This window comes from Drosophila mauritiana, chromosome 3R (genome assembly GCF_004382145.1).
Source record: "Drosophila mauritiana strain mau12 chromosome 3R, ASM438214v1, whole genome shotgun sequence".
NCBI classification, from domain to species: Eukaryota; Metazoa; Arthropoda; class Insecta; order Diptera; family Drosophilidae; genus Drosophila; species Drosophila mauritiana.
Window position 1 is genome coordinate 23,585,572 of NC_046670.1, and position 13,770 is coordinate 23,599,341.

At 45.5% G+C, this 13,770-nt stretch overlaps 1 protein-coding gene across 1 annotated transcript; it reads right to left on the reverse strand.

The window, feature by feature from the left end:
- Positions 1-10,706: 10,706 nt before the first annotated feature.
- Positions 10,707-11,600, reverse strand: LOC117146002. The gene is made up of 2 exons (XM_033311921.1): positions 11,586-11,600; positions 10,707-11,426 (listed from the first exon to the last, which is right to left on the reverse strand). Exons 1-2 carry the CDS (start codon positions 11,598-11,600, stop codon positions 10,707-10,709), a joined length of 735 nt encoding a protein of 244 aa, XP_033167812.1.
- Positions 11,601-13,770: the final 2,170 nt, after the last annotated feature.

Here is a 13,770-nt window from a genome sequence, read left to right on the forward strand (position 1 = left end):
CGCAAGCGTTTATCCTAGACTGAAGTGGCAGGCGACACGCACTGGCAGCCTGGAAAGTGGACGGCTCAGGATACACCCACACCTGCCGCCCCCTTTTTGTAGTGGGAGTCGAGCCTTTCCAGCCACTTTTCCGAGCCAAGCACGTCGAGAGAATGGGAGAGAGAGAGAGCGAAAGCTCGTCGGAGCTTTTGCCCGCTCACTTATCCGGCCAGTTGTTGCGCCACGGCAACAGTTCCCTGCCGAATCCTGCCCCGAATCCTGCGAGTCCTGCCTGAATCAACAGGCTGCCATTCGGAGCCATTCCATTCCATTCCTTCCACTTTGTTTGCGGGCGGCCAAAAGCAGTCGCTTTAAATGCATTAAGTGTGGCCCAGCCGCGGGCCATCTAGCCATCCTGCCATCCTGCCGACAGCACGTCCGTCCGCTGGCCTTGTTTTTTTTAATTACCCAAGCAATTGTCTGTAATTGGTTTCTGTAAAAACAATTTGTGTTATAGTTTCTATTATCGAATTATAGCATAAACAGTCAATTTAAGAGCTAATGGCTGTGTGTCGTTCAGGAAAATTTATACTTGTTAGCGTGTATGCTTTTATCAAGCAAATCAATTGGCTTTTATTGATTCTGGTAAAATTATTGTGCTCACTGTTTATTTTTAACAAGAATTTGTACTTTTCACTACGTTTGTTTAATACATTGTTTACATATTCATAACTATTCTTTCTATTAAATATCATTGTCTTTTGTGGTCAATAATATCTACTTAATTTATTCAAATTTTAATTACATTAGTATAACTTATGTTTGTCCTCCATTACTGAAAAGTAATTTACATTTGCCACCATTCTCCTTGTCGAATATTTAAACGTGAATCTACAATATTGTAATGTCGAATGTTGCCTGGCCTTCCTGGCCGAGTCGCTCTAATTCATGCGACTCCTTCCGCTCCTTTGACCATGACAGCGCATTACTCATTCCCACTAATATCCATGTTGACAGGTGCCGTTCCTATTCCAAGTCCGATTCCGATTCTGACTTCGAGAACCGGCAAAGCCCTTGGCTGTAGACCTGTCATCGGCCACAGTCGTTCCGAGTGGCATTTAAGCTTTGATGGAATAAATGAACACGGAATTATTTAAGCTAATTAACCAGGATCTACATCTGCGACACGTGCAAAACTTCTTGGCGCTGGCTCATTTTTATGGGGTTTCTACTTTTTAAATTAACGACGGTGCGAGAGGAGCACTGTCATGGCACATGGCCATAAAGTTTTATGCTCAGCCACGAGGATCAGGACCTGCAGGCGTATCCTGTCCGCGTATCCTTCGCATGGCCGCATCATTTTCCCCACGTCCGTGCACTTTTAATTACAAACAATCAAATCAGTTTGTGTTTGTGTTCCTTTTTCCGCCCCGCTATCCTGCTGGAAATTGTCCGGACAGGGCCACATCATTGTCACAACAAGGACCGCGGACAGAACAGCGAGGTCCTGCAGCTAACGTAGCCGAGCCACCATTTTGTTTTTCTATGTGTGTTTGGACTTGGGCTTTGACTGCCAGCCTGTCATCATTAGTGACCACAACACAAAAGTTGACATTGCGCTAAATGGGAACATGGTCATGGCTCGACTTGTTTGCTTGCGGGGATGTGCTGACATATCCAGTCGAAGGTATTAAGTCATAAAAATTAAGGGAGCCGCTAATTTGCGAAATTATTTAGCTGGCCTTCACCTACGCCAACTTCTGGCCATTTGGCACATTTGACCCACCTCAAACCATGGCATAATACCCGTTCTAAGCCACCAGAGAGATAATATCGCTCTGCTCCACTTGAAAACTAAACAAATAGGGGCATTCCAGTTTGCATGGAAAATGGAATAAATGCGCTAGCTGGCAAATATTGGCTTATATTGCCGGTCCGTATTTGTTTATGTAAATGCGGAGGAGGTTATGACAAAAGCGTAACGTTTGCTGTTCGTGCAATTAAAACACGACTACAAATACATTTTAAAAACAAAAAGTTTTGAATGCAGCCAAGTGAAGAATAAACAAAGCAATCAAAAAAATGGTTTGCTCTCGTTTAGGAAATCTGTGATTGTTGAAATAATAAAATGGAAATTTCCAAATTTTAAACGCGGAACTTAAAATGTTTGGTCTGGCTGAGGTCATAAGAAATTTGCTGCCTATAAAAAAAAAACATGACCCCGGGCAATTTGCAGCACTCAGCCGCAGGAACTTTGGACCGCCCCGAAATGCCTTTCCATTTGGCCATGTTAAGTTGGCAAGACACGCGTCCTGGCCAAAATGCAAGTCAAACTGGCGCCAAAACAAAAGCTCGGCCTTTACTCTGTTTTTTGCGTTGCCTTTTCGGCTGCTGAACAACAGCCAACAAAGCTCATTTACACGGGAAATAGCCTAAGTGCAAAAACCATTTAAATGCAAATTAGGCACAAAGTGAAAACATGTGAACAAAGGGGCTAAAACACACACGTACCGAATGCTTGTGGAAGCCACGTATTTGGGCCATGCTCCTGGTTTTGGCTCCTAACGTGGCTTACACATCGGCTCCGGTTTCGCAGGAATGCCCAACAACTTTGGGCTGCTCTAAATGTAAAATAGTTTAGCGCCGCCAGCGCCACAACAAATAGCTCGACCAGGAGGATTGAGGATTGAGGAGGAGCCCCATGTCCTTCGGCCCCTGCTCCTGCTCGCTCTCTGATTTGAATAAATTCATATGCATAAATGGGCCAGGGAAGTCAACTGCAGCTGACAAAATCAACAACCTGCTCGGAATGCCCGGTAATTGAGTTAAAGATCCAGGTCCCAAGATATCGCCGGCCGCTCCGATGGCCCGGTGGTCGATGGTCTATGGTCGGTGGCCATTGCTCCGTTGTCCGGCAACTTCACGAGCAATTTACTCGCTGCGTATCAGCCACGGGCTAATGAAGTTACACACAGCCAGCTGCAGGGGTTGGTTTTATGGCCAAGGTGCATTACATCGAGCCATGGGTGCCCGGCGATTGCACACCAGTTGAATGAGCTCGGCTCGATGGACATGGAAAGCCATGGGCTTCAACTCCTGTCCCCTGGAGGCTCCTGTTTGGGGTGGCATCCTACGAGCGGGTCGCTGGCAGGAGCGAGGACTGAGAATATTTTATAGGGGGCTTTACATTAAAGTTGAAATGGCATTCAGGAGCTTTGAATGAAACATATTAAACTAACGATACATTTTATAGGCCTCGCAAGAACTTTCTAAATTTAGGAAAAGTTATGGTACTCTTTTTAATTATGAGGGGTAATTCTTGTTTCTTGGCCAAAATGAGAGCCACAGATATGTTACACACTGTTTTAGACAGCTGGTGACCTCAGCAAACCAACCAAACTATTTTTGGGCTGATGCAAAAAAATGACTTTTTTCGCATTTTTCATAAGGGGTTACATCACATTTTTTTGCAAAAATTGGCCAAAAATTAACATATTCCAATATGTACACCAATCGATTGGAAATTTCATTACGAGTTCAACGATATATGACATTCTAAAATCGGATCATTATTTCTCATTTTTTGTTAAAAATAAGAGCTTTTTTATGGTGGAAACTGAAAATTAATTAAGCAACTTTCAGATTGTCTATTGCCTATTGCCCAAAGGGGTACACTAACCTCTAAAATCCCCTTTACCATCGCCCCTGTTTGATGGTCGGCTGCGATGGCTGCCAGTGCAAGTGTCGAGTGCGCAATGCGATAGTCTTTGATTATATCACACCAGAAGGACCAAATTCCGACTGCGAGTGTGCGTGAACTCGATGCGAATTGTCCGAGTGTTTGCTTTATTTATGTGCACTAAACAAACAGGCTACGGACATCACTCCCCCGAGGAGAAGTGGTGCAGGTGGTGTGGCCGAAAGGGCGTTGGATATGGTGGTGCACCCACGCCAACCGGACTGCTGCAAATTGAGCAGCCAGCCGCAATTATTTTTACACGGCCAAGAGGAGCGAGAGGGAGTCGTTTAACACATTCCGCAATTGAACCCGATTGGGGCTTGATTCAGACATTTCGAATTGAACTCTTTGTTTGCCAGCGGGCTTTATTATACAGCCTGTTATTATTTGCCTGTGCGTGACAATGGGTCACTGGGGGGACAAGACAAGCAAAAAATACTTGTCCACATTAGTATAGTTGTATAGTTGGTTTTCATATCACAAATTTATCGATTGAATGGATGGTGCACAAGTGTGGACAGAAAATAGCACTTGGAAACGGGAAATCAATCTGGCTGAGAAATCGTTCAGTCTTATTTATAAGCCATGTGCCAAAAAGTTTCACTAAGCACGCCACATGAATTAAGTCGTATGGCGTAGTAAAACCATGCTCGTGATACTTGGTTCGACATTAGCTTGTTGATTTTGTGACCGTTCCGATGATGGGTTCATTCTTGTAAAATCTTATTAACTTTCATTGTTGTGCTGTGTGTGTATCAACTGTCACAATGAAGATGTGTTCTGCACGTTTTGCTGCCAAGAGCGACCCACATTCGTTGTGCTCACAGTTCATTTGATATTAATATAGACTCTGGCCACTGGCCATTGGTCACTGCTGCCCATGATGATAATGATAATGATGATGATGCTGCTGCTCCGCTCCAGCGCTGCCGTTGCCGCTACATATGTTTTCATTTGTTTGACGCTGATGATGACAACCCTCATCAAAACTTTGCACCGATGGCCGCTCGATTGCTCGAGCGAGTGGTCAACGGCTGTTGACAGGCCACTTTGACATCGTGTGGGTCCTGCAAAAGGACACTGGCTGTACAGTGTACAGTGATACATAATTAAAAGGCCGAGGTCAGCGGGCTGGGGGAACTTTTGATGGCACGCTCGGATATACCGAAAAACACAAACGCACACACACACTCAACCCACACACAATTTAACTTAATGGCCAAAGGGACAAAGTTTCTGATTTTCAACATAAAAGTAAACAAGTTGCTTCCAGGTAATTTATTAAGCCTCGACCGGCCATGTGCAACCCAAATTGGCAGCAGTTCGAGCTGGGTGGAGCAATCGAAAAAGAAAACGGAAAAACGCAGAGGTGCAAAGTCAATGAAAATCAAGTGCTGAGGGGGCGGATATGGGCAGCCCGAAGGCTTCTGGCGAACTATGAGGGATTTGAAGCCCAGAGGAGCGGACCATAGAAACCGAAAGAGTCAGCGAACACATGGAGAAATCATTTGTAGTAATTGAAATCGAACAAAGCACAAGTTGCACAGCAAAGGGAGCAGAAAAAACTAACCTGCCACCGGGGCTCGGAACACAAAATAAATGTACACCACCAGGAAGCCAAAAGGAGCGAACGAAAGCGAGTGGATTGAAAGGCAAAGGTTGGCTTCTGGTTTTCCAGCTCGAGCTTTACAAACTGACTTCAGACTTCCTGCAGCAGCAGGATGCAGCCCCCAGTCATAGTGGCATTCGAATGTGAATGCGAAGCCACTACCACCGCCGTCATGTGCGGAACATGTGTTGAAAACGTGTTCAACACGGCCAAATGACGGCGACATCGCTCGAGTATTGTATGCATGCATGCCATTTGCGCAGATGGAACAGGATCGAACGCAGGAGCAGCAGCAGGAGCAGGAGCCCAAGTCAGCAACAATTCGCCGCTCAAGTGTGAGCAACGTATGCAGTTGTGCATGGCGATGGCGGCTTAGACGCGCATCTTGAATGACGTTAATGCGGCTAAGCGGGAATCTTAACGCGACACACGACCGACATTTACCCATATATATAGCGTATATAGCACATACATATGTACGTGTGATATATGCAAATTGTCGGCCCCATCACTCTTTACACTATCTATAATAGGCAAGCGCTTGTCTAGTCATTGAATGCATGAATCGATTCAATCACACTCCTGCCACACGAGGCGTATACGTAATGCCTGTTAATTGCGCGAGGGGGTGACTTGTGTGAATGGACTTGTTAACTAGATTACACAAGCTAGCGGATTTCACTCGTAAAGCTGTGTATTTTCCAAGGTAGAATTATATTGAATAACAAAATTATTTCAAATGCTGAAACATTTTTTCCTCAATTAATATGCGAGAGTAACGATATCAATTAAGTGGAAGCAAGCTCGATTTTTCCAATGATAAATTTCGCAAAAATTGATACGGCTGCCTCTCGTTTTTCTTTTTGGCCACCATCTACGGTTTCTGTCGATGCCAGCAAGAAATGATTGGGTAAACGGAAAAGCACAGCTGCGGCTTGTTGCCCATTTATCCTTAATTATATATACGAAATCGGATTCGATTCGGGTAAAATGATGAGCACACACTGACTGCCATATAAAACGAGCACAAGGCAACGGCAACAAGTCAATGAAATTCGTTTAAAATTAATGCCACATTGAAGAGAGCACGAAGCGTTTCCAGCCTGATTGGCACTTAATTTACCATTCAATGGCCGGCTCTTGATTTCCAACAGGCCTTTAGCCGTTGTTTTGTTAAATGCAAATGCGTTGACTTTTTGCGGCACTGTGTGTGTTAATTAACTGCCCGGATAGGTATGCTAATGCAAATAAAAATGCAATTGCTCCTAACTGCCACGGTTATGGCCGCACAACGGTTGAGTTACGCTAGCACGTGCTTCTCGCCTGTGTGGGTGTGAATGCGGATGTGAATGCGAATGTGAATGCGTATGCGAGTGCAGGTGTTCGCTTGAGTGCACTCAAACACTTTTGCTGCTTGGGCGATTTCAATAACGCAGCGTTACATCGATGCTGGCTGAAAGGAGCATATCCTTGCGGCATATCCCGGCCCGCAATGCCCCAACCAGTTGGCCCCGAGTTCGCCATTGTCAGATTGACAATTGATGCTTCTCGCTTGGCTGGGCGTGGCTGTTTAACCTGCCAGTTGGCCAACTTACAGGGGGCTTTGCTGCACAGTAACAAAATGAATTATATAAAATAGACTCACTTATTATATTTATATAAATGGCTGAAAACTGTAGATATAAAGCAATAAATCAAGTAATGAAGTGAAGCCAATAAATCCATGTATCGCATCACCCAATTCCATTTTCATTGCCAAAGTATTTTCCAATTTCATTGATATCCAAAATATTACTTCACGGCATATGCCGAGCATATGAATAAGTAATATTTTCCTCGCTGTGTGTGCAAATGTCGATGTTAAAAGTGTCTGGAAAAACGAATGCGAGTGTGTGTCGATAAGTGCACACAATCCATTCGGTATTCAAATTACTTTAAATCGCATTTGTCTCGCGTGTGTCGAGGTGCTCGCTCTGCTCTGATCCTGGCACGTCCTTTCCGCAGAGTTGCAGTTAAATTTGCAGCAGGACTGCCAAATCAAATTTAGTAAAAGTCACTAGCACACGAGTGGCTGAGCAAACACAGATACAAATGCGCACATGTGCAGTTGCCGATATACGTACGTACATGTGTATGTGCATGGACTCTGTCACAGACAGACAGACCGAGCAGTTTGGTTTTCAATTAAATTTATGGCTGGTCAACACAAAGGGGGTTCCGGAGTGGGGAGTAGTTGTAGTAGTTGTGGAGAACTGGCAGGAGCTCACTTTAATGCCTGAAAGCTAGGAACTAGAAAGGCGAAAAGCGAGCCGAACAACGGCAAAGTTCATTTCGGCGTGAAAGGACGAAAATCGATTAGATCCAAATCTTTTAATAAGTTTCATTTCCGTTTTGTGCTGCCTTTCGGTTGGGCGCTGTCTGCGGCTGAGTACGGCCTTGGCTGGTGGGCGGTGCCACTCCCCTTTCAACGCCCCTGCTGGGCACTCCCATTTGCATTGCGACTTGTGGGCTGGAAACTGTCTTAGATCCGCTCCCTCTGCCCGCTCCCTTTTATTACGTATATTAGGGTGCGATTTGGAAATTGCGGTTCAATTGAGTTTCGGGACTTGTCGACTGCCGGCAGTCAAGTGGTTGGCAAGCAAATTAGGCCAAACCGAACGGCATAATGCCACACTCCCAGTTAGACCCACACCCACAGCGGGCCGCGATGTATGATTGACTGGCCGGTCAAATCTGAATCCGGATTGTAGTCGATAATTCGTTGGCGATTGTGATCTCCGTTTGCCAACTCACTTGTGAATGTTTCATGAGTGGCTTCTGTGTTTTCGAATTAAGGCATTAACGAAGCTATTCCGGGGAAAAGCTAATTGTCTCGAGGTTGACTGTCGTGTAGGCAATCAGGTGGGAAATTGTCGGGCATAGAAATGGAAAGCCCACCCTTCACCAGCAATTTGCTCGCCCGAAAACAAAAGGGATAATGATAGGCACAGCAGGGCGCCTATGTCTGCGCCAGGATACCTAACCAACAGAAAGGCAACCCTGCTAAGCCATCCAAGCCACACACACTTACACTTGGAAAAACGGGTAAGAAGGACAAAACCCTTATATGCTTATATCAGTTACTCAGTAAAGTAATAGGTACTTTTACTCAATTTTGGCTTTTGCGTATACTTTGTTGTTCCCTCAGTACATTTTTCTCACAGTGTTCTTTGTTTACGGTGACTGTTAGTTCCAAACACTCCTGGCAACGTGGCTCAGCTGCGGCTTTTGACCACGTTTCTTTTGGACACCTTCGTTGCGTCTTTCCTTTCAGCCGGATTAATTGGCTGCGATGTGACACACACACTGGCAATCACTCACACACACTTTGTAAGCTGCTGGTCCTCTCACGTATGCATACGTATGCCACGTCATCAAATCATTCACGCGGCCTGAAAGTTGGCAGCACTATTTGAGCTTATTGCCGCTTTACGGGCACTTCAAGTTTTATGGCAGTTTTTCATTACTTTTCCGCTGGCCAAAATGAATGATGTGGCGACCTGGCGATATCTGGTTTCGTTTCGTTTCATTTCCTCTCCTTTCGTTTTCGCCATTGCCTTTCATTTCGATTCGGTTTCCATTTCGCACTTTTTGCGCTTTCACTGGCAAGGCTTTCGGCACATTAACGACATAAGCAGCGACTGACAGGACACGCCAACTGCTTGGCACGCACGGCCGGCTGCCTGTTGTCCTTTGTTGGCTTTAATGCGGCTTAAATGCTGCTCTTCGAATGGATTTTTCATCCTTGGGGTGCTTTAAAACCCCACCCACATGCCGAACTAATTACACGCTTAGATGTCCCCAGGGTCGCACTGAGGGGATATGTCAAAGAGCAATTAAAAATAATCGATATGCAACACGGATATGCCAGGCGCTAAGTGAGACCCTTCGGACCACCCGTACCCCTTGCAGGACAATTAAATTTAGAGCTCCGCCCCCAAAACGATAACAATTTTTCACAAAGGATTAGAGAGCTGTCGGCAACACGTCGGCACTTGGCAATTTTTGCAGCATTCGATTGTAGTTGGTGTTGTCCCTGCAAATTACTTTTCCCCATGGCGATGGCCAATATTGCTGCTGCCCTAAACCGCAGCGCCAACTGTTTGTTTAATTAAATTGCGAAAGCAAGCTGAAACGGAAATTCCCATCTCCACTCTCCCATCCCGTTCATTTTGGCTGCAAGTTATAACCGTTGAGCTGACCAACCGGCAGCAGTCATTTGTATTAATTGAATAAGAATTACGCTTTAATCCGATATAGACAATATAGTCGTTGGCCCAATGTACCCCGCCAAATGGCAGACATTTTGTCGGCACTTCATTTTATATCCCGAACATTTTATTTCTACGACCACTCCGCTCCTATTTTTGTGAGCTTTTATATAGCGTTCCTTGGAAATTACGCCACCGCATACATAGCTAATGCCCCAGACCCACGGCAATTGTTATTGAATCCGTCTAAATAAACGGAGAAGGAAACCCGAGGCTATGTAAGGAGATCTGTTTCCCCAAGGGAGTGTGCGAGCTGGAAAGGAAACCTGCAGAACAGGAAATTTCTGGGCTATAAATAGAGCAGGCAGAGGGCATTTAAAATTCAAGTCTAGCTCCCTCTGTACTTTTACCTATACCACCTGCCACCCGCCGCTAGATGGCGCCCTAATTAGCCGTAACGACGGCACATATTTTATATTTTATCAATCCTTGACCCCGGTGCCCATGGGCATGGGAAACTGTAAATTGTTTTCAATACTCGAAATTATTATTATATTATTAAATTATTCATGAGTGTGGGCTCTGGTTGCCATCTGCCCGGGGGCACTTAAAATATGAAATATGACAGAAACATGCGAGATAGGAATCAGAGACTCGTTGTCGTCCTCGCAAAGGAAAGCAGGGCAAGGAAAAGTAAGGCACATGACAGGATCCCTCTGGCCTCCAGCCATAATGCTCGGCGGGCGGGTGGCGGTAGGAGGGTGCTCTTGAGTGGCCAGGAAGTGGCTGGGGGGAAACAGCTGGTTCCTGCCCCTTGCTGCATATTGTATTTGCACGATAATCGCCTTTAAGGTTTCATGTTAAAGCTGTCACTGCTCGTGGTTAGAAGTCTGTCAATGACATTTCCGTTTACTTTCCTTCTCTTTCAATTTAGCAGTGCGAAAAGGGCAAACTTTAGGGGATCACAAGTGTTCAGTTCGTTAAGCTGTTAATATGTTTCCACATACTGAACCCTCCTCTCGTTCTGAATGGCTGTCCTTAGTAATATTTAAAAGTTTGTTGTTCTTTGTATTTCTAGATGTATAAAACTAGCTCTTAAATAAGTATAATCAATAATATAGATATCCAACTACTTGTTGCGCAGCAAAGCCGCTGGCAAATACTTTGTGAGTGGTGTTACTGCCTGGACCTGATTTTGGGCCTCATTCTGCTCCTGGACGCTAATGGCCGCTGGTGCTGAGCTAAAGTCCAAAACGGGGGCGACACCCTCGTCCGAGCTGCGTGAGCTGCCGCCCAAGGAGTCGAACTGCTGCTGAATGAGCTGCTGGGCACGCACCGCGTCCTCCGGGGTGCGGTACTTGACGAAGTGCACCTCCGGCTTGGGGCTCTGGGCCTGATTCTCATTGGCCAGCCGCTGGGCCAACTGACTCACATCCGCCTGCTTGCTGAGCACATAGATGGCCGTCCGCTGCTCGCTGGCCTGTTTGGCCAACTGGAGGGCTGCGTTGGTGAGACCCTGGTGTTCCGGCGACTTGATGAACAGCACGCGGAGATTGCGTTTCAGCATGCTGGCGATGTGCTCGGTGGCCTCCCGATCCGCAAACTCCTCCTCCGGCGCAGCGTAGGTGTAGAACTCCTTGCTGAACTCATCCGCAGCAGCTGGAATCTGTTGTTGTGTGTTCTGCTGCACAAGCTCGTGTTGCACCTGTTGCTGCTGCTGCTGCGCGGATGTGGAGCTGAATCCTGTGGCCTCCGCATCGATGAGTCCCGCAAAACGACGGTCGCCAGCAGCAGCTTGGTAATTGTAGCCCAATTTTGCAGCCGAAACGGAAGCAATGAGGAAAAGTAACTGAAATTTAGAAAATTATCTTGTTTAGAAAGTAGTTACATGATATATGGATAAACACTCTTAATTGATAAAGTTTAAAACTTAGTTGATTTAGTACACTTTAGCTTATATTGCACTTATAATCTTGTATTTGATTTTTCTTTGATTTTCATTTCTCACCAGAAATCCACGCATCTTGAGCAGATATATATTTGAAGTCTAGTGCGGAGGATCTGTTTACCACTCTTTTAGTTTGCTAACTGACGTTTGTTGTTTGCATTCCGATGATATTTATACAAGCTCGCGAAATGGGAAATTGGAAATATGACAAATGATGGGCCTGCAATGTGCCAGCGTTTTTTGATTTGACTTGGCTATCGGGATCGGGATCGCATCGGTTTCCGTTTCATCTTCGGTTGCTGCAACCATCGAACTTCGCACATTGGCAACAGTTAATCAGAGATAAATGAGCTTTTAAGCGTTGATACAAAACCCCGGCTCAAGTTACGGGTTACGGGAAATGGGGATACCGCTCGGAACCAGTTTGTTTTTTTTTTCCACCAGACCATGCAACCTTAGGGCGTTGCTTGTCTTACATAAATCTGCGGAACTACTCGTGTTTGGGCGGACAAACATCAAAGCCGCTTACTGCCGCAAAAACTATGCAAAATATGCATAATTAATTAATTAGCCGGTCGATTGCGATTTGCATCTTTTGCGGCAGGTTATGAACCCGGTTCGAAGCTCGCTTTCAACCACATCGTAGAGTCGAGTCCATCAATATCGTCAGTCATCGCTTGAGTATCGACGGCAATTGTGGTTTTTGTGGCGCAGTCAAGCAGTGTTTCAGTAGACTTAACCAATATTGGAATATTCCCCCAGCCGGCCAAGAAATATCCGTCCTTAATCTTCACACATTGCTGCTGTTTATCCGAGCATTGGGTTTCCTGGTTTCTGGCCAACAACAAATGCCTTCAATTAGGCATAAATGACGCAGACATTGCATAAACAATATTTAACAATAAATAGACACAAGCGCACACACTCAGATTCACATGCGAAACGGCTTACTTCCTTCGACGTAGCACATTCTGGGCCAGTTAATTGTTCTGATTGTTTCACATAAATCTCGAGAGTGTTTATCTGTGGGTGGGTGGGTGTATTTCGGTGTGTGCAGATGCTGACGATGTGCTCTAATTGATAAGGCGGTCTGAAGAACGAACGAGCTACCAATTGAATTCACCATAAACCAGTTAAGATGCACACGGCAACAAATTTGATGAGTATTAACAATGCTTGCATGACAAAATGTGCCCAGTTGTTTCTGTTACTTTGATAACATGGTAGTATATAATGAGAAGTAAAGTGGTTTTTCATCGTTTTATAATGTTATATATTATATTAGGCGTTTTCCTCTCAGTGCACGCCATTGTGCGACTGAGATTTATAGGCCTAAATCACCAGAACATTCCATCAGGCAGCCAGGCCGTGGAGCAATGGCCAGGAGCAACAGGCTTCTCGGCCAGGCCCCAACAATATCCATTTATGCGCATAATGAGGAGTCATACATCAGGGATGACTACAGCTGCCGACGGCTGCTCATCATCCCCAGTCTCATCCAAATATGAGCAACTCGGCTTCGCCTCCAAATGGCCAGTGGCCGGCATTTACATTTATAAATATGCATAATTTGTTAAAGGCCAAATGAAATCCTGAAAACGGCCTCGAGGGGGACTCGAGCAAAACGCTCTTCTAATTTAATCATTTTGCCCATTGGCACCGACGAATTCATTTAATTTGTTGCCAAGCAGGAGGCGGAGGGGGCTTGCAAAAGGTGCTTACGGGCCAAGTTTTCCAAGGAGCAGTAAAACCTATCAGCCTATTGACAATGACACCCGCAAAAGGCAGCGTGTTCGCAAGTAAATAAACTGTCCCGGGGCCAGAGAACCATAGAAGGTATCAGTTCGCCTAGGTTGCCGGGATTCCTGTTGTTTCCGCCGTTCGTTGTTCTGGTGATGGGCCCCTTGTTTACTGTTTATCTTTGCACAGAAGACAAACAGAACTAAGACCAAACAATGACAGTAACAATTTGGCAACGTCAAAAGTCGTAGGATGATAAGATTTATTTATAGGACCAATCGCAGTGATTGGCCAGTCTGAGGGGGGGAAAGTGGGAGGGGGAGCAGAGCTGATGCTTTTGTTAATTAAAATTTTGTAGGCCACGTGTGCCACGGAACCTGAGCCATAAATCATGACATCAACAGCAACGGCAGTGGGGTGGTAGGCCCACTCAATCACCCACCTCCAAGGCACCCAGTCCCCAGAGGCGGCAACAACAATTACCGTCAGATAATCATGGCCATTA